Genomic DNA, 25,184 nt, shown 5'->3' on the forward strand with positions numbered 1-25,184 from the left:
GCCCCGTTTTCGTGTGATCCAAAAAATAAACCTGTCGGAATGACAAAATGAAGTTTTTCAAAATCTACTTGAGATCAGCGAAGATAGCAGTTTAAAACTCAAATACTGTGAAGGAAGCCAAGAAGAGTTCTGGATGCAGGTATATTCAGAAAATAATGTTGCTGGCAAGGTTGTAGCGCAAAAAACTTGTGTGTTTCACATCGATTAATAGAGCTCTCTGATTCGCTTATTGCGGTGAATCACTCCGAATTCCACTTGTATGTTGTCAAAGTTTGTTGTATGACTTGGCTTTCGTTACAATTTTCTTCCACTCATTTCGATATGTGCATAGTTCCCTCCAGTTTCTCACTTCCAGAATTTTGATATCTCTCATGACCTGGTCCTCCCATCTCTCTCTGGATCTTCCTCTTGGCCATTCAGTTTCTGGTTTATATCTGGTGATCTTCTTAATCAGTAGGTCGTTTTTCCTTCTCTCTATGTGTCCCAGCCATCTCAGCCTCTGTGATTTAATAAATCTAACTATATCTTCTCTCTTCATTGTGTCTCCTAGTTCATGGTTCATTCTTCTACTCATTTCTCCGTTGTCCATTCTTATCGGGCCCATTATCCCTCTGAGTATTTTTCTTTCGAATATTCTCAATTTTTCTTCATCTTTTTCCGTGAGGCACATTGTCTCAGCTGCGTACGTAACTACTGGTCTGATTGCAACTTTGTATATTTTCAGTTTTGTATTTCTGGATAAGTTCTTGTCCTTCATAAGCCTATGATATCTCCAGTATGGTCTGTTGCCTGCTAGTATTCTGTATTCGTTCCGTTACTTCTTCACTTCTCTTGTTTTGGCCATTCACTATTACTCCCAAATATTTAAATTGTTGGACTCTTTCAAAAGTGTAGTTTTCTATTTTGATTTCTCTCATCCTGTTATCTTCTCTTGTAGATCAGAGTAGATATTTTGTTTTTCCTTCGTTAATTTCTAGACCTATTTTCCGTGCTTCTTTTGCCAGGATTGTTACTGCTTCTTTTAATTTTGAGTTAATTCATCATATTAAGTAAGGATATTTGAATATCAAATGTACTGTATTTTATTGATCTGAAATAAAGTTTATATTGAAATCAAATGAACCTCAGAATTGTATTTTCTTTTTCATTTTCTGTCGCTTCCCAAATCGCTTCAAGGGTTGGTGTGCCTCGAAATATTTTTAGCCCTACAAGGGTACCGCGACTAAAAAAGTTTGAGAACCGCTGCCATAGGCTATCTTAATTATATCTATATTTTTTCCATCGCCCTTTACAATTTTGTTTTTACGCTCTATACTCTAAACAGTCTTAGTAAGTTAAAATTATTTTTTTAGGAATTAATAATTTGTGTATTGATGTCGAATTTATGACCAAACGAAAAGTTGGAATTTACTGGAGAATCACTTGGGGTCTAGCGATGCCAATTTTTTTAATTGCTATATTTATTTACTTCGTCGGAACCTTGAAACCTATGGAGTATGGTATCTACAGTCTCTCGTATCCTTTAGGTCTGACAGGTAAGATTCCACTTACTATAATGAACTGAACACATTATAGAAAGTGACAAGCAAGAAACTGAGAGTTTTTTATAAAGCTTTGTTTATCAACATTGTCTTTGTCTATATCTCTCGGTTCTATGTCAAGAACAGAACAAGATAGTTATGAATACATGGTTAAAACTACTAGCTAGCAGATTATACACGTGGAAATCGCTACAAGACAATTAGACAATTGCATCAGAAGTCAGATACATTGCGATAGATCAGCAAAAATATTCCCTTGTGCAGCTGTTCCCATCCACCACAGCTTGCTTATGAATAAAGAATCAAAACAAAACAGGAAAACCAACCAGTCGTGAACATACTGAAGGAAAAGGAAGCGAAGCAACATATAACACTCAAATTAATCAAAAATGTCAAGAACTTAAAAATAGAAATACAGAAAGTGGAGGGAGAGAAGATCCTGAAAAATTGTGAACTTAAATAAAAACAATAATTAAACAAAGTGAAGACAATCTAAAAAACACAAATCAATAGGCAAAAAACTATATCAGACTGATGAAATACCTAATATAAATAATCAATTTGAGAAAACAACACAAAAAAAAGATAATAGTAAATACAGTCGAACCCGCTTATTGGAATGTATTCTGCCAAGCAAAAGTATTAATATAACCGGGATATTCTAATACCCGATCATTGGTGGTTATTAGAAACGTCATGGGACCTCAAATTTCTATTCCTTAAAGCGGGATATTCCTATTACCAATATTCTAATAAGCGGGTTCGACTGTATAAAGAAATTCACAAATAAATCAGAAGAAAAATAGTGGACACAAAGGAGAAGTGGCTTACAGAAACATGTGAAGAGATATAAGACTTGCATAAAAAATATGATGACAAACTTCTCCACAATAAAATACATAAAGGAACTGGAAGTAGAAATAATATACTATGAGTGGCATATTAACAAGTATGGATGATACGATTCTGTAGAACAAATAAACGACTATTGGAAAAACATATTATATACAAAATCTATTCGCAGACAACAGGAAACAATATATCGGACATTTAAACATTGATAATAATTTGTCGATTATAACATCAGAACTAAAACACCCATTGAAAAACCTGAAAACTGGAAAATCACCTGATACTGATAACATTCACTGTGAAATTAATGCAGAAATAAGACAATAAATTAATATCTATGCAATTAATCAGAAAATAAAATGGAAATAACGTACAAATGGAAACAGTCTAAAAACAGAATGGATACTAAAAATGATGGAAATCGAATAACTAAACAAATAGTTAATGACAAACCAAAATGAAATGAAGAAGAATTAGAAATGTGGGAAGGAATTAATTCCAGAATAGGCAACCTAGAATGAACAAGAAGATAAATTATACTGACTTATTATACTGACTGACTAAATCTTAGTCTGACTCAATATAAATTATACTGACTGATTAAAAGCTTGAAGCAAATTTGCAACTACTTGATAGTGTATAGCCTTTTCTCTATGTTATTCAAGTCTAATGATTTCTTAATTGAGTATTGTTTTAGTTATGGGATGGAGTCTTGTAGGCCTAGTTGTACTGCAAATGATCTCATGGTTGATGTATTATCTGTATAAACACAAGAACTTTCCTATAAAACAGGTGAGTATGATGATTCTACTATGTTTAATAGTACATTGTTTACCGGGTAGGAAAAGCTTAACATTCCTGGACGACTGTGAAGATTGCTAAGTCGAGGCGCAAGCCGAGACTTAGCAACACAGAGTCCAGGAATGTGGCTTTTCCTACGAGGTAAACATACTATTTTTCCGCAAATCGTTTAAAATTCGACAGATATTGATTGATTTAAAAAAAAACGCGATAATTTTATTCCCAAATAAATGGTGCTTTGAAATTCCTAATAAAATTACTTGGGTTACTATGGAAACGTATTGAGGTTGAATTGTCAAACTTGACGCTTATAAATTTAATTGCTGGTGTTCTCGAAAGTAAAATGATAAGTGATGATGAAATTTCCATTCCTGGAACTCCTCCAGAGCTGGTTGAGGCAGTGAATACTGCTTCATTAGAATTATTGCCAAAGAAATCAAGAGAAAAGTACGAAAATGCATACAGACGTTTTATGGATTATCGCATGAGTAAAAATACGAGTTCTTTCTCAGAAAATGTTGTAATGGCATACTTCCTAGACCTTTGTTTAAAGATGAAATCTTCAACATTATGGGCCAATTATTCAATGCTGAAGTCAACCCTTGCACTTAAACACAATGTAGATATATCTACATACTCAAAACTTCGTTCTTTATTGAAACGGCAAGCTCAAGGATATAGGGCAAAGAAATCTAAGATTTTAACGAAGGAAGAAATTGAAAAATTTATCCAGGAAGCTCCAGATAAAGAAAATTTAATGATTAAGGTAATTTACAAGGTTTTAATAGCAATGTGTTTTCTATCATTTATGTAGAACACTAACAACTGTACGGAAATATCATTTCCTTACAGCAAGGGAATGACATTTCCTTACAGTAAGGAAGTCCTGACTTTTTCTTCAAGAAATTTTGACAGGAATGTCAAAATTTCCTGGCGATTTGCGTAAAAATATATTATTGTACATACGGTGAAGAATTAAATAAATAATTTCCATAGAGGCTATAATAAATCTATGCTATCGCAATACTACACTTTGCCTGTATACTGCAGCTACACTACGACTTGCTCATCATACGAAGAGTTTGGTGCTGTAACCACTACGCTTCTTACTCCTGAGGTATATCATTAACGTGCCTATAGAATGACAGATGAGGGAAGTATGGTCTAAGCGATATCCCAGTAAGCTAGAGAAGTCTAAAGGCTATAATCTCCCAGAGGCTTTAGGCTATTTAGTTTGGGAAATTATAAATAACGAAAAATTTTCTCCAAGATCTTACGAAGATACTGGTGAGAAAACAATTTAGTCAAAGCATTCACTCCTGTAGGTTTGAGTAAAATAACGAGTTAACGTCAATGATTATAATTACTTTCGCATATTTTTGCAAGCATAGAAGAGTATAATGAATAACGCAAAATGTTCCTAAAATTGCCCCTTATTGCGACCTTGCTAAAATTGTGTCTAAAATTATATTTTCACTTAATTTGTCGATTTTTGTCTTTTTGGTTTATTAATGATCGTATTTCGTTCAATATCGAAGGGCTAGATATCTCTAATTTACTATTTTAGATGATTTCCAATACGTTCTCGACAAGTACATGGGAGCCTGACGATCCGAAAGTGAAGGAGGATTGGAAAAAATATAGACAAGATGCAGCTATCACCAATACTTTAAAAAGGCGATCGTGGTTTAGAAGAAAATTGAAGACAATTACCGAACTTTAGGTTAATTATATGCTTAACTGTGATACTACTTAGTTTTTAATTAATAAAAATTTCAGATTTTATCTGTACAAATTGTTTTATTTCAAATTTTGAATTTTGTTTTGTTTTGATTGTCTAGTATAACAACAAAGCAAAAACTATCAGGGTCTTATTCGAAGTTAAAAATAGATAAAACCGATTAGAGCGAAACCGGTCGTCTGAAGTTACAATAAATGATTGAGAGTACGTCTGTTTTTTACTTCATTCAAAACGAACTCTCACATGCAACCATTCAACATTTGTAGTAAAAAGATTTTTATTTCTGGTAGTAAAAAGATTTAATTCTCCCTGGTATTATATGTAAGACTATTGTGCTTTACTGTGTAATTAATACTATCCTGTAAGTTACTACTTGGCTCAGCAGAGTGGCTCAAATCTGAGTTTGTACCGTTGCCCAAAAAACCAGGAGCAAAGGTTTGTGAAGACTATGGAACCATAAGCCTAATAATGAGCCATCTTCTCAAGCTGTTTTTAAAAGTCATCCACAATAGAATTTACCGAAAATGCGAAGAACAAATTGCGCCCAATCAGTTTGGATTTGTGAACGCCGTTGGTACGAGGGAGGCTTTATTTACCGTGCAGGTGTTGTTTCAGAAATGTAGAGATATCAGCTGTGATGTTTTTGCATGCCTGATTGACTACAAAAAGGCTTTCGATAGAGTCCGACATGAACAAATGATGGAAGTGCTGAAGAGGACAGGCATTGACAGAAGAGACCTGAAAATAATAGCTAACCTGTATTGGAATCAATCAGCACTACTCCGAATAGATGGAGAATATACAGATCAGGTCAAAATCTTAAGGGGAGTAAGACAGGGATGCATAATTTCACCGCTGATATTCAACCTGTACCCAGAGTACATTTTTGAAGAGGCTCTAAAAGATATTGGTGAAGGCATCTCAATAAAGGAAGTAAAGCACAGTAACCTACGGTATGCAGATGATACAATAGTGTTTTCTAATACCATAGAAGGATTGCAAAACTTAATGAATAAAATAACTGAAACAAGTAGAACATATGGACTAGATATAAACACCAGCAAAACCAAGCTAATGATCATCAGCAAGCAAAAAATAACTGGAGCAAATCTGTATGTGAACCAAATGAGAATTAAACGTGTCTCACAATAGTCACAATACAACTATTTGGGAACTACGATCAATGAGTCGTGGGACAATACTCAAGATATTAAATGTCGCATCGGAAAGGCAAGGAGTGCATTATTGACTATGAGCTCCGTGTTCAAGACCATGACATCATTGTAAAAACAAAAATAAGGCTTCTTAAATGTTACGTGTACTCAGTGATTCTATACGGAGTAAAAACGTGGACATTAAAGGCAGAAACTCTATCGAAACTTCAAGCTTTTGAGCTATGGTTGTACAGAAGGATCCTGAAGATACCATGGACAGGCAGTCACCAATGAAGAAGTACTACAGAGGATGAACACAACCGCAGATTTAGTCAACATCGTGAAGGGCCGTAAGCTGCAGTACTTGGGAGATATAATGAGGAATCAAGCTAGATACGAGCTACTCCGGTGCATTTTACAAGGTAAAATTGAACGGAAAAGGGCCTCAGGATGAAGAAGAATATCCTGGCTTGCTAACTTGAGAGCACAGTATAGCAAGACCTCAACACAACTATTCCGTATATATAGCAACCAACAAAGTCATCATAGACAGGAACCCTAAGAAGAAAGTTACTACTATCATGGTAAAATTCTACAAAAAATTTCGGTAAATTCCTTCCTAGTCATTTTTATATTAAATTAAATAAGTAGGAGGAAATTTCCTACTCTACTGCTAATCATATAATTAAACATTTGTCTAACACCATCGCTAATAGATACTTCATGAGTATTTATTTTATACATTTACAAGTACTTATACATCATAATCACTTATAATTTCGATCTAACTTTAACAATAATAAATTTGCTTAGCCAATTGACTTGCAAACAAGTTATTTGAAGCTAAATTGCAATTAGCACATTCGACACACCTGAAAGTGTTTGAATTTCGAATATTTTAATTTCCGCATCTCTCATCTCCCTGCAAACTAATTTAAAAGATCCGTAATGGCATTACAATATAAAGAGATGTACCTATACGCTCTGAGCTTCGCTGGTGTCGCTCCTAGCGGATTACTAATGCAACTTTCACCGGTAATTTTTAAATTTATTATTTAATTGTTATCGCTTAATATTTACAACTCAAAAAAGTAATTAAATTGTAATCGATTTTTTAAAGATTGTGCTAATCATTTTAACGTTCTATTAATGAAACAAACTGCTCGTCAAAAGTTAGGGATATAGAAAATTATGCTGATTTTCATAGTTGATTTCTTCGCGAACAGACGGATTTCGCTATTTTTTTTTTTTTTTTATTTTGCATTGCTATGGGTAGAGCCGAACTCCTTATGGTTGTCGAATCGTTTGATCGCGAAATGTATGAGAGCACCAACGCAAGGCAAGATCAGCCCCTGCCGAAAATCACAAACCAGGAATCAGATATAAATTCCAGAAGTAACACCATACGAAGTTAAAAAGACACTTTCAGAAATGAAAAATAATAAATCCTCTGGCGATGACGGAGTAGTGATCGAGGCAATCAAACAAGGTGGAAATAAAATTATCCAGGTTTTGGCCAAGCTTTTCACCGAACATACCCCTTCTCAATGGAACAATGCAGTCATTGTTTTATTGCACAAGAAAGGTGACATAACAGATCTAAAAAAAATACAGTCTATCAGTCTGCTATCACACATATATAAACTTTTCAAAAAAAATAATAAAAAAAAAAGACTGGAGGCTAAGTTAGACTTCTATCAGCCTAGAGAACAAGCTGGGCTTACATCCGGATATAGCACTAACAACCACTTACTGGTAATAAAAAACTTGATAGAGAAGTCGGCGGAATACAACAAACCATGGGCACTGATATTCGTGGACTACGAGAAAGCGTTCGATACCATAAACCAGCAGAAAATGTTAAAAGCATTGACAGAATGCCGAATAGACCATCGCTACACTAACATGATAAAATATACCTACCACAATGCAACGGCTAGCGTAAGACTCTCTGATCAACAAACTAATAAATTCTGTATGCAGCGTGGAGTACGACAAGGAGACACCATCTCACCAAAGCTGTTCACAACCCTTTTAGAACACAATTTTAAGAAGGCAGATCTGAACGAATATGGTATCAATATAAATGGAGAGAAGATCAGTGAATTGAGATTCGCAGATAACATCGTCCTTATAGCCGATCGTATGGATGATGCAATAATAATGTTGAGCAAGTTATATCACGCTTCCTTAGAGGTCGGACTAAAGATTAATATCAACAAGACGCAAATAATAACTAATCTGGTGCTAAATCGTAATATTGCTGTTGATGGAATGGATATTGAGCAGACTGCATCTTATAAGTACTTGGGACATTAAATTCGGTTGGGAAGAAATAACCAGCGTTTGGTAAACTGAGATGTGTTAACACTCACAAAGAAGGTAGTGAACAAGATTCGCATAACTCAGAGGGCTATGTAGCGCCAGATGTTGGGTGTCTCCTTGAGGGACCGAATCCCAAACGAAGAAATACATCGTAGAACAAAAACAACGGACGCCGTCGAAAGAATCGCGTCGCTCAAGTGGAATTGGGCAGGACACGTCGCCAGATTGTCAGACAACCGATGGACAAAACGTATTGTCGAGTGGATGCCACAAGAAGAAGCACTACGGAGCAGAGGACGACCAACAACCAGATGGGCTGACGATCTGAAGTGTATTGTCGGCAACTGGATGCAAGCCGCACAAAACAGAAAAAGATGGAAAGAGCTGAGGGAGACCTATGTCCAGCAGTGGACGAGTACGGGTTGGTGATGATGATGACCACCAGTGGTTACATGTACCATAGATTGAGAACCGCTGTCTTAGATAATTGTAATAAGGAGAGGAGTTAGGCAGGGATGTAATCGGTCTACACTACAATTCAATTTATATAGTGAATCCATTTTTGAAAAAGCATTACTCTCTGAAAATGAAAGAATAATAACGAAAGAACTATTAACAACATAAGACATGCAGATGACATATGACACCGTGATTGTGGTACCTCTGTTGAACAACTCCAACTAGAGCTCTGAGATGTGTTTTCGATATTACAATATGGACTTAAAGGCTGGACATTGACAAAAACACATACTTATATAAGTTGCGTCATTAGAAATGTAATATTACAGAAGGATGCTTAAAATAACATGGACAAAGAATACGGAATAATTAACACAATACAAAGTACAATCAGTAACACAAAGTTACAAAATCCTGGACACGTAATGAGAGGACAGCAATATCAAATGCAAAGATTGATGGTATAGGGAAAGATAAGAGGAGAAAGGAATATAGTGAGAATGAGAATGTCATGGCTGAAAAATTTAAGAGACTTGTCAATATTGAATCCTTTTGCTCTTATGTTAAATATATGGACTAATCTTTTCAGACTATCGTCGTCTTGAACTATTAATATTACGTCGTCTGCATAATAGAGCATTTTTCTCCATTTTGTATCCTCTTCATTTTTTGACGCTTTTGATGATTTCATTCATGATTAAATTGAAGAGCGTAGGATCTATAGGATCTGTAGGAGCTATACGATCTGTAAGTAGTCAAGTGATTCAGTCAATTTTTACTCTACGAGCTCCCTAGTGGGAAAGTTTTGGGGTAGTTCTGATTTCTTTCTTTAGATATTTTTGGGCTGCTGAATCCGAATATGAGGTTTGCGGACAAAATTTCTTGCCGGAACATTGAAAAAATCGAGAGAAAATCGAAAAATTTCAGATTTTTTCCGCTTTTTTGCTCAAATCTCGAAAACTATTAACTTTTAGTAAATGGCCTGTTAACAGAAATTAAAGTACTTAAAATTATCTACAAATATCACTATTTACTTTTTTTTTTCAGATGAACCATTCGGTCTAAAGTGCAAGTTGGAAATTGCCAATTTTTAACGGTCTCCGCAAAACCCACTTTTTACATTCCAAAACTTTAGTTTTTATTAGAATGCTGTCAGTTGATAAATTTCTCCTAGTTTTCTGTACAAATAATAAATGGTAGTTCATAATATGAATATGGTTTGTCTCTTCTCACAGCTTCCATGAATCCATTCCATCCTAAAATACCGAAAATGTCTCTGCTTTTCCTTTAGAGCCACAGAAGATCAGGCACAGATGGAGTCATAGTTTCAGTTGGTGTGAACATTCCTTTCGGATCTTGATTTCTGATAAACCTTGAGATTTTGTCCTTTCAAAATGTATTAGTTGAACAGCTCTCTGACTTCCATAAACCTCAGGTGCGAGTTTAGTTTTTAGCCGAGAAATGGATTGTTTAGGAGCTATTGCATGTTTTGGTGCAATACAAGAAACTCCACCCATGACGTAAAAAGTGTGGTATCCGTCGATTGTATGTACGTTAACCCTTTCTGTCCCAACGCTGCATATATATGTTTTTGAAAAATTGGATCTGTATTCCCAGCCGCCGTATATATACGTTCAAGATGCTATGGTCTCAATTTACCAAAGCCGAAAATATGCGTTGCTTATAAAATTTTAGACTCATTGGTGTCCCAATGCCGTAGAAATATGTCCGAAAATGTTAGATTATTGTTCCCAACGCCTCAAAATGTTGGCACCTAAGACAGGTCATTGCCGTATATATTTGTTCACATATATATATATATATATATATATATATATATATATATATATATATATATATATATATATATATATATATATATATATATATATATGCTATATTGTAGCACTGGTGGCAACGCTTATAGGTAGCTGCTATAAGGTGAAGCGTTTGTAGCCACAGAAAAGATCAGAAAAAAAGCGAATCGAGATACATGTGTGCAACTTGCGGAGTCGACCTTTGCGTAATGTCATGTTTTGAGGAGTACCACACAAAAGAAAACTTTTAATGTTCATTTAAACTACATTATTTTTAAGTTAGTTACATTTATTCAAGTTGGTTTTGCTCTCTAATAAGCACTTTTGAAAAGAAAACGTTTAAGTTGGTTAAAAAAAACTCATTAAAACATGTTTTGTTCATTTACTTGTTTATTTATATGCGACGATTATATAAGGCAATGGGACTCTAAGCATGAAAAAACCTTTGGGATTGAGGGACCAACATGCAAATTAAGGCCTGGCATAGAAAGAGTTAAAATCAGCGTTTCCGTACACCTGTTGTATAAAGCACGGCTGGTCAGTTTTCTGCGGATCGCCTGCGATTTCTGACACTTCCAGATAGCAACGCGATTGCTCAAAGTCTTGTAGCGGCAGTAAGGCCCAGATAGTTGATCTTACCATTCCTTGCAGGGTTGGCCGTTTTCTCTACAAAGAGTTCGGCTCAAGAAAATAGGTTGATGTAGTTTTCTCTTTGGGGTTTTGTTTATCCTATACAGAAGCTGTTCGCCTGGAAGTGTCAGCATTCGCAGGCGATCCGCAGAAAATTGACTTGCCGTGCTTTACACAGCAGGTGTACGATAACGCTGATTTTAACGTACATACAATCGACGAATATCACACTTTTCATGTCATATGTGGCATTTCTTCTATTGCACCAAAACATGCAGTAGCTCCTAAGCAATCCATTCCTCGGATAAAAAAGAAACCCGCTCCTGACGTTTATGGAAGTCAGGGAGCTGTTCAACTAATTTATTTTAAAAGGACAAAACCTCAAGGTTTATCAGAAATCAAGATAACAGATCCGAAGGAAATGTTCACACCAACTGAAACTGTGACTCCATCTGTACCTGATCTTCTGTGGCTCTAACGGAAAAGCAGAGACATTCCCGGCCTCTTAGGACGGAATGGACTCATGGAAGCTGTTACAAGAGACATACCATACCTATGAACTAACACTTATTATTTGTACAGAAAACTAGGAGTATCAAATGACAGCATTCTAATAAAAAATAAAGTTTTGGAATGTAAAAAGTGGGTTTTGCCGAGACCGTTAAAAATTGGCAATTTTCAACTTGTACTTTAGACTGAACGGTTCGTCTGAAAAAAAAGTAAATAGTGATATTTGTAGATAATTTTAAGTACCTACTTTAATTTCTGTTAACAGACCATTTACTAAAAGTCAATAGTTTTCGAGATTTGAGCAAAAAAGCGGAAAAAAGCTGAAATTTTTCGCTTTTTTCGCGATTTTTTCAATGTTTCGGCAAGAAATTTTGTCCGAAACCTCATATTCGGATTCAGCAGCCCAAAATCCATATCTAATGAAAGAAATCAGAACTACCCCAAAACTTTCCTAGTCAAAACACAATTTTATCGAATCAAAGCTATTCTGACTTCCAATTTGTTGTTTTGGTGATGATGAATTATTTATATTATTTACTTTCTTTTTGGTAAAATTTTAGGGTTTTAAAAGCATTTAAGGTATCTATTATGTTTTTGTTGATATTTTCATTACCAAAAAAATAAAAAACTAATAAAATCATATTCCTATTTATTCAACAAATTCCAAATTTTTGTTGTATATTTATGTTTATATCGGCTTTGTCGCATATTTTTTATATCAGGGTTAAGTCCAGTTTATTTTCCGCAAATATTTTTTGTTGATCTTGTGGCTGATTAACAAATTACAAAATACTTCCCCACCTGCTTATAAATAATGTTACAGGTGAGAGAATGCAACAAGTTCAGATTCAGTTAATGATCAACAGTGTATTGTGTTGGTATGCGTGATGGTGAGAGTAGAAGGACAATCTCAGGATTCTATTATTATGGACAAGGACTTTCCGGTAGGTACTTTACTAAATAATTATTATTGCCTTTTTAATTGTTAATTATTAAAAATAGGAGTGCACAGAAATATTATTTTTGTTAGGGGTTATTTTTTAAACTTGACCTAAAGTTTTTTGATACATTTGATTTATATCTTGAGTTGAATAAAAACATTAATTACATAAAGGGCAACCATTTTTTATTTTTATTAGAACACTAATTTTTTTTATGAAACATTTTTTGTAATTTATCTTTAGTTTGTAGATTGTTTTATATTGGTTTTTATTTACCTGCTTTTTAAAAATAAAATGAAAAATTCTTGTAGCAGAATAAATGTATTACCGAAATAATATATTTTACGTCAGTCAATGGGAGCAAGAATAGGATACTACCTCCGAATTATATCCTACTGCATGGATTTTAATGAAATTTTGGGCCTAGCCTCTACTTATCTCCTTATTCAAAGTCTACCCTATGCCGATGTGTGCTTGTATCTTGGGGGGTGGTTTCCACCCCTTCTTAGGGATGGAAATTTTTTGAATAAAATTACCACGGAATTCGCTCGAGAACCTAATTCTAAGCAAAAACTATTCTATATTTTTTTTAAATACTTTTTGAGATATTCGTGGTTGAAAATTGGCCATTTTCATTGAAACATAATACCTTTTCGAACGGTTTTTTGCAAGTACCTTAAAAACTATGCATCTAACTAAAAAACTATATTAAACATTTTTGTAGGTTATCAAAAAAACAAAGAGACACTTGCCTTCATAAACCTTCTAGTTATAATACAAAAAGAGATATGGTAGGTGAAAATAGTTTTTTTTTGGTACATTCTCAAATTGGGGTATTCAACTTGAAATAACAGAGAAACGGTCGATTTTAGGTGTATAATGCTACTAATAATTTTTATAGTACTTGAAGAGACCTTTAAAATGAGCTATATCAAAGGTCCATTATATTAAAACTAAGCGAGATATGCTGCAAACAAATTTGATAACTAATGTATTTTAAGAAAAAATGAGAAGTAATTTTAACCCCCATCCACCAAAATGTAAATGCATCGTGTTTCTTCCACAATACCTTTTATTATAGCATTACTTCTATGTTCAAAAAATTGGACGGGTTTAAAATGAATGGTTTTTGAAAAAAAATATCAAATTGTAGAGATCATTTTTAAATTTTCTTAAAAATCTTCCTTTTTCTCCTTGTAACTTGAAAATGATAAGAGATACAGTAATAAAAAGTAAAAGGAAATTTTTATCTGAAAAAGCCCTACATTTTTATGTAGTATCTTTTTTTCGTATCTCTTATCTTTTTCGAGTTACATGGAGGAAAAGGAAGATTTTTAAGAAAATTTAAAAATGCTCTTTATAATTTAATCTTATTTTTTTCAAAAATAATTCATTTTAATCCAATCCAACTTATTGAACTTAGAAATAATACTATAATAAAAAGTATTGCAGAAGGAAAAAGTATTCTCATTTCTTCATAAAACACATTAGTCATCAACTTTTTTGCAGAATATCTCGCTTAGTTTGAATGTAATCGACATTTAGTGTTGCTCATTTTAAAGGTCTTTTCAAGCACTACAAAAGTTGTTAGTATCATTATACACCTAAAATCGACAGTTTCTCTGTTATTTTAAGGGGATGGGTACGTATTTTCGGCTGCAATGGTATTTAAATGGGGATTCATTTTTTTCGAATCCTGAGAAAACTAATAAGTATTTTTGAAAAATTTAAACGCAGAATGAAAGATTGCGTTCTTACCGAGGGCCGAAAGTCCCTGAAAACTTCTATAATGTTTATTTTAATAAGTTACAGGGGTGAAAAACTAAGAGAAAATGTAGTGTGATTTTTAATTTCAAATATCTCATTCAAAAGAAACTTTTTATTCATTCTAAGGGACTTTCGGCCCTCGGTAATAAACTAATCTTTCATTCTGCGTTTAAATTTTTCAAAAATACTTATTAGTTTTCTCAGGATTCGAAAAAAATGATTACATCTAAAATACATTGAAAATTTTGACAGGCGTCAAAATCTTCCTTTCCTCTTAAGTTGAATATACCGATTTCAGCATGCAGCAAAAAACAAACTCTTCTTACATACCATATCCCTCTTTGTATTTTAACTAGAAGATTTATGAAGGAACGAATCACTTTGTTTTTTTGTAACCTACAGAAATATTTTATATAGTTTTTTTTTGTTAGATGTATAGTTTTTAAGGTTGACGCAAAAATCCGTCCGAAAAGGTGTCATTTTTCAATGAAAATGGCCAATTTTCAACCACGAATAACTCAAAAATATTGAGTTTTCAAAAAATAATTATAGAACAGTTTTTGCTTAAAATTAGTTTCTCTGGCCTCTTCCGTGGCTATTTTAACCAAAACATTTTTCACCCCCGAGAAGGGGGTGGAAACCACAACCAAGATAAAAGCATACATCGGCATAGGGTAGACTTGGTTTCTTGAACTATTCCCTATTTACTGCGAAAATATCAAGGAAATCGATATAGTAGGATGGAATGTGGAGCCAAATACCCTCATTGACTGCTCTATTTTGGAGCAAGTTTCACTTTTTAAACTTTTTTTTATTTCGTGATTTTATTCTGTTAGTTATTTATATTTTTAATGCGTTTATTACAATAATCACTAAAATAGTATGGGAAAAATCTCCAAGGGGTAGAAGAAGTATCGGCCGATCGCGAAAGAGATAGAGTGACAATCTTCCATAGAGGCAACAACTCTCCAAAGAACAAGAAAAATTGCTTATGCTAAGGAACTATTATAAGTATAATAATTCGATAGTATTTGTTTTATTCATAACCGATTGAGAACTTCTTCTTCTTATTTAGGTGTCGTGTCCGTATTCAGACGTTGGCCGTCACCATGTTTACAATTTTCTGAGACCTTTCTCTATAGGCTGCTGCGCGAAATAATTCTTCTACTGAGGAACCACATCGTTTTCTAATATTACGCAGCCATGAAAGTTTCTTTCGACCAATCCATCTTTTTCCCTCCACTTTTCTTTGTATTATAAGATGAAGTAGATGGTATTTAGGTCCTCTAATTATATGGTCGAAGTATTCTATTTTTCTCCTCTTTATGATGTTTATGAGCAGACGTCCTGAATTCAACATTTGAAGATCATTTTTATTGGAAGTGTGGGAAACTCACGATATCTTTAGGATCCGTCGATAGCAACACAATTTGAATGCTTCTAATTTGTTTAGCATTGTGATTATTAACGTCTATGTTTCACAACCATACCATAGAATGACCACACATAACATTTCAGAACCTTCTTGCTAATATGCATCGATAGTTATCGGTTAGATAAAACTAGTTTTCCACCTACCTCTATCGAAAGTGTACTTTTCCTGACCTGATTGTAGGGAGCAAAGTCGTGCTTTTCCTCCCTAGGGAGTATAATATTCTGTATAATATTCTATTATCTATTACGTAAGTATCTATACTGTTATGATGTGCTTTCTCTTACTTATATATTAATTAGTATTTATTGAATTAATTATTGAATTGACGCAAATCATACAAAAATAAATTAATAAAAAATCTCAGGGTGCCTTTTTGTCATAAAAAAATAACTAAATTATCTTAGGTTATACTTATCCTTTCTCGTGGCTTCAATATCTCTTAGTTGATCCTTATCGGGATAAAATAGAAATAGGAAATAAATTGAAAAACCATAAATAAGCACATTTTAATACCTTTCAAATACAAATTCAGCCACACACAAATACCTTTATTATCAAAAGCAATGCTCTGAAAATCTATCAATTAAATCCTGTGGGCATAATTGTCCAAATGAAACTTTTACCATATAATTAATCTAATTCAAACAAATATTTATCGCGTTGTTCCTGATACCATTAATAAAATAAGCTAAACAAACAAATTTAGGTATTTGCAAAACTACTTATATTAAATTTTTGAAATGTTGGAATCTTAATTCATATGCTTTTACCCAAAAATTTAAACTTCTGATTATAAAAAACATCTATCACATAAGTTATTGACTGACCTTTTTGATTCACACACAATGATGTCTCCTCTTGACCCAAACAGCTCTTCCTTGTTGATTATGTTAGGCTACCAATCAAAGCCCTCTCCGTTTTCACCATCAATCCAGCAGCATACCAGCAACTATTTCTCCAAAATACAAGCCAGGCCTCTTTTGACCAGTACTCGTTTAATAAACTCCAAAATTCTCTCCTCTCTTTCTCTCAATAATAATCTCCTGAGACCCAAGTATCTTTTTTACTTGGTGTCATAAATAATTTTAATACTATAATTCTTGTAACTTACTCTCTTGGACTTTACAGAATCAAAGAGGTATTTCTTCTCAATTTGATTTGTCTCTCGTTACACTTTTCAGCTACTCTCCACTATCAAACAACCACTAGTACTTGCTTCTGAACTATCCGCGAAAACTTTCGACTGCCCTTCTCGGATGCGAGCCACAAAATGATCTTTCTTTTCCAAACTGTCTCAACATTCAAACTTCCCTTTCCCCATTCCAAATTGCCAAGCCAATCAGAAACATTTCTCTTTCCACATTTCTCTTTTTCATTCGAAAAACCCAGGCATTCTTTCAAACAATACTTCTACTCATCCTAATCACTTTCCGGAAATTATACAAATATTCTTGTGCTTAAGCAAACAGACTTAAAATTCCAAATCTCTCTACCTTTATTTTCCTAAAAACTAATAATTACAGCTACCTGTGGATCTTACCTTTCCCGTAACAATCTTTTTAAATTATAATCCGAAATAAATCGTATTTTCACTTCACTTTATTTACAAATGTCTTCAAGTCTTCAGGGAAAAACTCATTAAGTATAGACCCACTGCGTAAAAGCTACCTTATACTAAATAGTTACAAATCAATATACAGGGTGTATCAAATTCATGTGCCCGCGTTATAATTAAAAAATTAAAATTTTTACTCTATCTTTGATTGATAAAGTGATACATAATAATACATTTTAACGTTTATTTGTAGAACACCCTGTATTTTGCAGAAGATAAAAAACAGTAAATTATTATTTTGGTTTAACAATGTTTACATTAATAATTTGACGTATATTTGACAACTGACAGTTCTGATGTACCTACTTGTGTAGAAATGTGTTGAATAGACGATAGAAGACCACATCCAAAACTATAAAAAAATATACAGGGTGCTATTAAAAAAATTAAAGTTAGGGGTTGTAACTAAGGGATAAATATTTAGGGGATGATTTTTTCTGCTCCATATTAAAGTGTATTACAAGTAGAATAGACCACTTTTTGTCCCATTCGAAAATATTTATTCGTTTAAGAGATATAGCGTGGCTAAATTAGTCTGGGACACCCTGTATATCAGACGAGCGGCATTAACCGTTATGCCAACCACGAAAATAAAATTTAAGGTGAATGATCAATTTTGGTCTATTTTTATGTTTTAGAGGTCGCTGAATCCGAATATGAAATTTATTTTTATCTAGAGTTGGTGGAACATGTTAAAAAAATAAATTTTGTACAAAAATGCCCAAAATCAATTTTGATGATTTTTCAAATTTGCCTCGCTGTATCTTTGGTCGCTGTAAATATTTCCTTTTAAAAAGTTTACTGTGTCATCTTTGAAGTACGTACATAACAATGAAATTTGTCCAAAATGTTTAACATTAAAACACATTAAAAACACATTTTAAAAAAGGAGTTGTTAATTTATTAACATTTTGTCATCATATTTCGTTAGTTTCATGTTTACTTAAAAAAGTTGAGTGACAAACTTTTTAGTTTATAATTTTAACCAACACAACAATAAAATATAATTCATGAAGAAGTTTTTTGGAAAATTTTAAGTCAAAATATGTAATAGGAAAAAAGTTATGTTACTTAACCCGGCACCTGCCACGTGGGGATCTACCAGCACCCCATAACATATTTTTATCAAATAATTGGTACCTATTTCAAGTTTGGTAAGCGAGCTGTGCGTCATAGTAGCTTTCTATAATATTATATAGTATATATGTGTTAGTGTTTAAAGTGGTTATTTAGTGTCATTCTGAACTTATAGCTCTAAAGTCGAATTGGGGTGTCATCATCTGGCACTTTATGTTTTAAATTTTTTTTGTATTTTTGATATAAACAGGTCAAATTTACATTTTGTATTGAAATAACTGATTTAAATTATTAATATAGACTCTATACTCACTATATCTTAATTTTTTTAGATATTTTACTTGACTTCATTTATTATGGTTTGGTACTTGCTAATTTGCTTAAAACACCTTTTTCATTATATTTTTCAACTTTTATAACATATTAGTGGCTAATAAGTTAATAAAACATGTTTATTTATATTCTTGTGTTACTCAACACATTATTTTGTTTTTTAAACAAGTGGATCACAGAAAATTGTTAAGGGGTGCTGTGAGATCCCCACGTGGCAGTTGGCGCCTTGCAAAGCCACGTGGCAGGTGCCGGGTTAATATACAAGCGGCACACCCCAAAAAACGCTTATATCTCGAGATCCTGACCACGGTGTAATGAATGGCTAATTTTTATCATACTTTATGATTTTGATATCAAAAATCGTTTTTTTTTGCTTTGCTTAAGAATTTTTGCATTTTGCGGTTGCGTCATTCTTCTTCTGAAGCGGCGAATTTGTCCTCAAACAACTTCTTGGGCCCTTTCTATATATGCTTAGAGTTATAAGTTTTATAGTGGGAAGAAAGGTCAAAAACAGATTAATAATAGCATAGGAATGTTAAAATCATAATAATTTGTATGAATAAAAAATATATATAGATAGAAAAGTAAGCCTAACTTTTGTTTTTATTGTATCCCTATGAGCATTCGAGAATCTGGTCAAGTTTGGAGCGCTGTAAAACCTATATAAATAAACAGAACTAAACAATTTTATAGTGGAAATTGTTCGCTAAAAAACCCTCTACAAAATTGCTATAATGTTTTTTTATTTTAAAATGAACTGAAAAAGAGTTATAACATCCAAAAGAAAACTTGTTAAAACAAAATTACATATTTTTGGTTATATCTTTTTTGTTGGTGACTTGACGATAAAAAGTAATAGAAACAAAATTGTGGAAAATTTAATTTGCTACATTTTATGTTTCATTAGATTTTCCGTAGGGTTGGTAGTTTATGAGATATAGCGCGAAACCCCTTTGCACCCCATTTCCAAGATGGCGACCGGGGGACAAGGATGGCGACCCCAAAAACTTGAACTGAAGCTTCTACTGATCCCCCCTATACATTAAAGAAATAAAATTGACTCCTCTAAGAAATGCAAGGTACGGCCTAAAAAATGTAACATTTTAATGGACTATTACTAATGTCTGAAGATCTTGTAGTACTTGTATCTTGTAGATATTATAGGTACATCTCCAATTTTTATAAAGGTTGCTTATTGTAATATAAGTATTTTAGCAGTCTTATATCGTAGTGGTCAATTCCTGCTGCCCGCAGGCAATCGAAAAGTGTTATACGCAGTCGAATGCCTCCTCGGATAACCGCAAAGATATTTAATACATAAAAATTAATTTTTATATCGTTAAAAGAATCGTAAGGTATTAAATATTATTTTCCTGAGTAATGTCTCGGATTTTTACACACCTTTCAAATCTAATACCAAACTGTAACATCTTTATTTTAAGCGATTAGATCATATTTTTATCTAAGTAAACGTAATAAGAGTAATAGGAAGAAATTTACAATTAATTGGTTATAGTAGGGATTGTACATACTATAGCGTGTCCAGAAACTCTTCTAACAATCGAAGCCCGGAGATTCCTCAGATAATTTTAAGAAGATTTAACTTAATTCACCTCGTCCGAAAATGCTTCCCAAGAAAGCTAGAGCTTTTTAAAGATGGCGTATTCTAATTAGATTTTTTTAAAAAGCTTCAGAACACTTCTATTAAGAATAACGAAAACTGGTACACCTATTTATCTTCCAGAGATGAATCTATTCCATCATTTTTCAATTTTTAGTACCGGTCATAGGCGTCCGTTTAGGGTAGGGAAATAGATATTTTATCGCATAACTTTTCTGTGTTTAACTTTTAAGGATTTTTGACACTGGATTATTAAACTATGGGGTATTCTTGTACTAAAAGGTACTCTTGCTTTAAGTCGGTAGGATACGCCGTGTTCTAGAAAAATCGATTTGGAAAATTTTTCGGTTTTTGAATTTGAAAAAAAAAATAAAAAAAAAACTATTTAGAAACACGAAAACTGGTAAGTTTATTTCTCTTCCAGAGATGAATATTTTATCAAAATTGTCAATTTCTAGTATCGGTCATAGGCGTCCGTCTTGGGTAGATCAACGAAATCTCATAACTTGCTTTAATTGTTATGCATTTTTGACAGTAGAGTATTAAATTATGAGGTATTCTAGTACTAAAAGTTAGTCTTGCTTTAAGTCGGTAAATACACCGTTTTTTTTTTTTCAAATTTTTCTTAAATTCAAAATACGAAAAATTTTGAAATTGTTTTTTCTAGAAAACGGTGCATCCTACCGACTTAAAGTAAAAGTACCGTTTAGTACTAGAATACCTCACAATTTAATAATATAGTGTCAAAAATGCTTAAAAGTTAAAGACAAAAAAGTTATGCTATAAAATAACCGTTGTCCTACCCAAAACGGACTCCTATGACCGGTACTAGAGATTCGCAATTGATGGAATCGATTTATCTCTGGAAGATAAAAAGGCGGACCAGTTTTTGTCTATCGAAATGGAAGCGTTCTGGAGATAAAAAAAATCTAATTACAAGGCGCCATCTTCAAAGAGTTCTAGCTCCCTTAGGAAACATTTTTGGATTATGTGAATTGTGTTAAATTTTCTTGAAATTATCTTAGGAATCTTAAAATTATATACAGGGTGTTCCATTAAAAAAAACATAATTTTGTGTCACCCTGTCAATATGGGTAGCCCTATATATTAGAAAATATTTTTAAATTATGATCCTCTCTTTGCCCCACGTTTTACCTAAATAACTTTTTTTCGTATCTCTTACGACAAACGAGTAATTGAGCTTTGTCACACTAATGCCCCACCCTGTATACGAAATAACTATAAAACCATCCTGCCTCTTTGTAAATAGACTTATATTAAGATTCTTGAAACATATGCAAAATGGCATGACTCAGAACATCGTGGAATTTTTCACAAATTTTCTTACAAATCTATGACTCCTGTCGTCTTACAAAAACCTTTTAACCTTCCTGCCAAGTACCGAAAAAGTATTGATTGCATTTGAGTATTATAACTTTTTAAAGGCAGGACTCAGAAAATCACGGAATCAGGGTAAAAATTTTGCGCATAATTTTCCAAGGGACAAGTATACTTAAACAGTAGGAGATGTCATGCCAACATTTTTTTTTGATCATTTTGAAATAAATATGTTTAATTTATTTAGTTGGCAGGACCCAGAAAATCAAGAAAATTTCAATATTTTCCTTACATGTTTGTATACATATATACTCCGTTAGCCCGTTTGCAACCCTCCTGCCCAAAAAATTTTCTTCATAAAATCCATAGTATCCTGTCATTTTACGGATATGGCAAAACTCAGAAATTCATCGCAAAACCCTATTTTTATTTTTTGGAAAAATCTAATTTTTACAGGAAAATGTCACAGGAAATTTGTGGATATTTCCACAAATTGTAAGTACCTCGTCTACCCTTCCACTATTGCAAAAGGCAGGACTTAGAAAATCGTGACTGAATTTCTGTATAATATCTCTCGGTCTATAACTGTAAATAAATCTATAATCCAATGGATAAATCCTGTAGACTTTATATTTTATTTTTTTTTTTAGAGAAAAATTTGATATCGAGACCATTTTTGAGAATTGGTGGGCAGAGCTTCAGTTATTGTTTCAAGAGTATTATCTAATAGATATCTACATATTCAAAAATGCCAGTTTTGGAACTGTCTTCAACTGAGTACATGAATAATTAGAACCTATCTCAGCTTTAGATTTATTATTTAAAGTTTTTGTAAATTTATTTGCAATTTCCACCGCAATTTCATCATTTGGTGATTCTATTTATGTTTTGTTGTTTTATAGTGGTTATAACTATCAACACGAGGCAATTTTCTATACATTTTACAAAGCGGTAAAGTGGATGTAAATCATTCTTGAATCTGTGTTTAATTTTAGTTGTCAAATTAATCACTCCTTGTATCATATTTTATACATATTCTAAATTTAGAATATGTATGAAAATTACAAGACATAGTAAATAATAATAATACAGTGGAAGAGGAACATGGTCTCAACATTAACATCACAAAAACGAAATTAATGATAATCAGCAGACAATCCTATATGCAAGCAGAGTTGAAAGTAAACAACCAACTTGTAGACACAAGTTGAGGAATTTAAATAGTAGTTACCTTTAACAGTAAATGGGAATGCGACGAAAAAAATGAAGATACCTAGCAATACCTAGAAATACTTTTACCAAATTCAATAACTACCTTTGCCAGCGTGAAACTCCTTTGGGTCTCCGTATTCGTGTCCTAAAACACTACAATGGCCCATCATATTGTAAAGTAGCGAGACCTGGCCACTTAAGTGGGTAGGCGCAAAATTTGCTTGCAATGCTTTTTAAATGCATTAATTATTTTCGAATCCTGAGAAAACTAATTAGTATTTTTGAAAAATTTTGTTTGAAAATTTAGACTTTGAAAAAGTCCCTGAAAACTTCTATAATGTTTATATTATTATTAAGTTACAGGTGTGAAAAAAAAAAGAGAAAATTGAGTGTGATTATTAATTTTAAATATCTTATATCTTATTCAAAAGGAACCTTTCGTTTATTCTAGGGGACTTATGACCTTCGGTTATAATGTAATCTTTCAATATGCGTTTAAATTTAAAAAAAAAATTTATTAGTTTTTTCAGGATTCGAAAAAAATGTATGTATTTAAAAAGAATTGCATGCAAATTTTGCGCCTACGCTATTAAAGTAAGATCGCTAAACCGTATTAAAGTCTTCGAGAGTCTCAGAAGGTTGCTTAAAAGTCCTTGGGTCGACATATTACAAATGAAGATGTCTTAAGAAGAACTAATATCCGAAGAGAGCTGCTAAACTTCGTTAAACAGCAAAAAGTCTCATACCTATCTAAGTCATATTTTAAGAGGCTACAAATATAATCATTTAAAAATAATTTTAATGGGAAAAATTGAAAGTCAGAGGGGACTAGGTAGTAAATGACACTCATGGTTCAAAGACATATAAATGGTACGGTGAGATATACCTGATATCAATATACTCGATAAGAAGAGCACAAGAAGGAACCCTACGCATTATCCGTTCTGCACCATAAGAAGAAGATTTTAAATTTATTACGACATTGAAATAAGTTTTTGGCTTTATTTTTACACGACATTTAAATTACAACAAATTTAAACGACATTTAAGTTAAAATCGTGGACATGTTCTAAAATTGTAGCGTTGTGTTTTAAACTTAATTGACGCAATTTGTGTAAATCTAGTAACATTTACTGGTTTTCCGTTTTTTTCATTCTCGTACGACATTCCGGAAATAATTAAAATAATTCATATAAAACAAATAAACACTGATCATTCATTTAATTCCATTTAATTTGTAATGAGATAATTCTAGCACCCAGCTATTATCGATATTTTTGTATTATAATTTTTACCTAAGAGACATATTTTCTGGTGAAAATTTGTAGATACAGTGGATAACAAAGAACAAAGAATAGATAATATATACAAATCTCTTAAAATAGTAGTTAGAAAACAGTTGAATATGTTTTCATTTTGTCTTGGAAAAAACGTATTTTTTTAAAACATATTTATTATTACTGAATGCCAAGGAGAGAGGAGTACTTTTAAAGTGTGCAAAAAATTTAATTCCTAGCTGAGCGCTTTCGGCTTATAAAGCCATCTTCAGAGCTATGGTCAATAATTGCTAAATACCACTATGAAGAGAGAGGGACCCCATGTAATCATCCTCATCATCAATGGTGTTTACTATTGCCTTCCATGTTTGTCGATCCTGTGTCACTAATTCCCATTGTCGCACTCCCATTTTCTCTAGATCTTCTTTGATTGCATCGTTTCAACTTTTTCTAGGCCGCCCTACAGACCTTCTTCCATCTGGCCTTTCCCAGAACACATTGTTTATAAGGCAATTGTCGTTACTGCGTATCACATGCCCTGCCCATCTGAATCTATTAGCCTTTATATATCTGATTAGATTTTCTTTTCCGAATAGAGACTTTAGCTCGTTATTTTATCTGCGCCTGCATTGGTTTGTCACGCTGTCTCTGCAAGGGCCATATATCATTCGAAGGATTTTACGTTCCCATACCAGCAATTTATTTACTTCTCTTTTTGTTAGCGTCCATGTTTCGCTT

General features: G+C 32.9%; 2 protein-coding genes across 3 annotated transcripts in view; both read left to right on the plus strand.

Annotated features, from left to right (window-relative positions):
• LOC114325572 (sodium-dependent nutrient amino acid transporter 1-like) overlaps positions 1–4,979 on the plus strand; it is a 37,149-nt gene extending 32,170 nt beyond the window's left edge. For both annotated transcript variants that reach the window (XM_028273666.2, XM_028273667.2), the window contains exons 10-12: positions 1,353–1,535; positions 3,091–3,185; positions 4,762–4,979. In XM_028273666.2, the coding sequence (XP_028129467.2) occupies positions 1,353–1,535; positions 3,091–3,185; positions 4,762–4,917 (434 nt within the window). In that variant the 3' untranslated portion in view covers positions 4,918–4,979. The remainder of the gene's footprint in view (positions 1–1,352; positions 1,536–3,090; positions 3,186–4,761) is intronic.
• Positions 4,980–12,673: 7,694 nt separating this feature from the next.
• The window catches only part of LOC114325570 (sodium-dependent nutrient amino acid transporter 1), a 103,572-nt gene continuing 91,061 nt past the window's right edge, over positions 12,674–25,184 (plus strand). The window contains exon 1 of the mRNA XM_028273661.2: positions 12,674–12,774. Within this exon, the coding sequence (XP_028129462.2) occupies positions 12,718–12,774 (57 nt within the window). The 5' untranslated portion in view covers positions 12,674–12,717. The remainder of the gene's footprint in view (positions 12,775–25,184) is intronic.

The sequence above is a fragment of the Diabrotica virgifera genome, chromosome 3 (genome assembly GCF_917563875.1).
Source record: "Diabrotica virgifera virgifera chromosome 3, PGI_DIABVI_V3a".
Classification (NCBI taxonomy): domain Eukaryota; kingdom Metazoa; phylum Arthropoda; class Insecta; order Coleoptera; family Chrysomelidae; genus Diabrotica; species Diabrotica virgifera.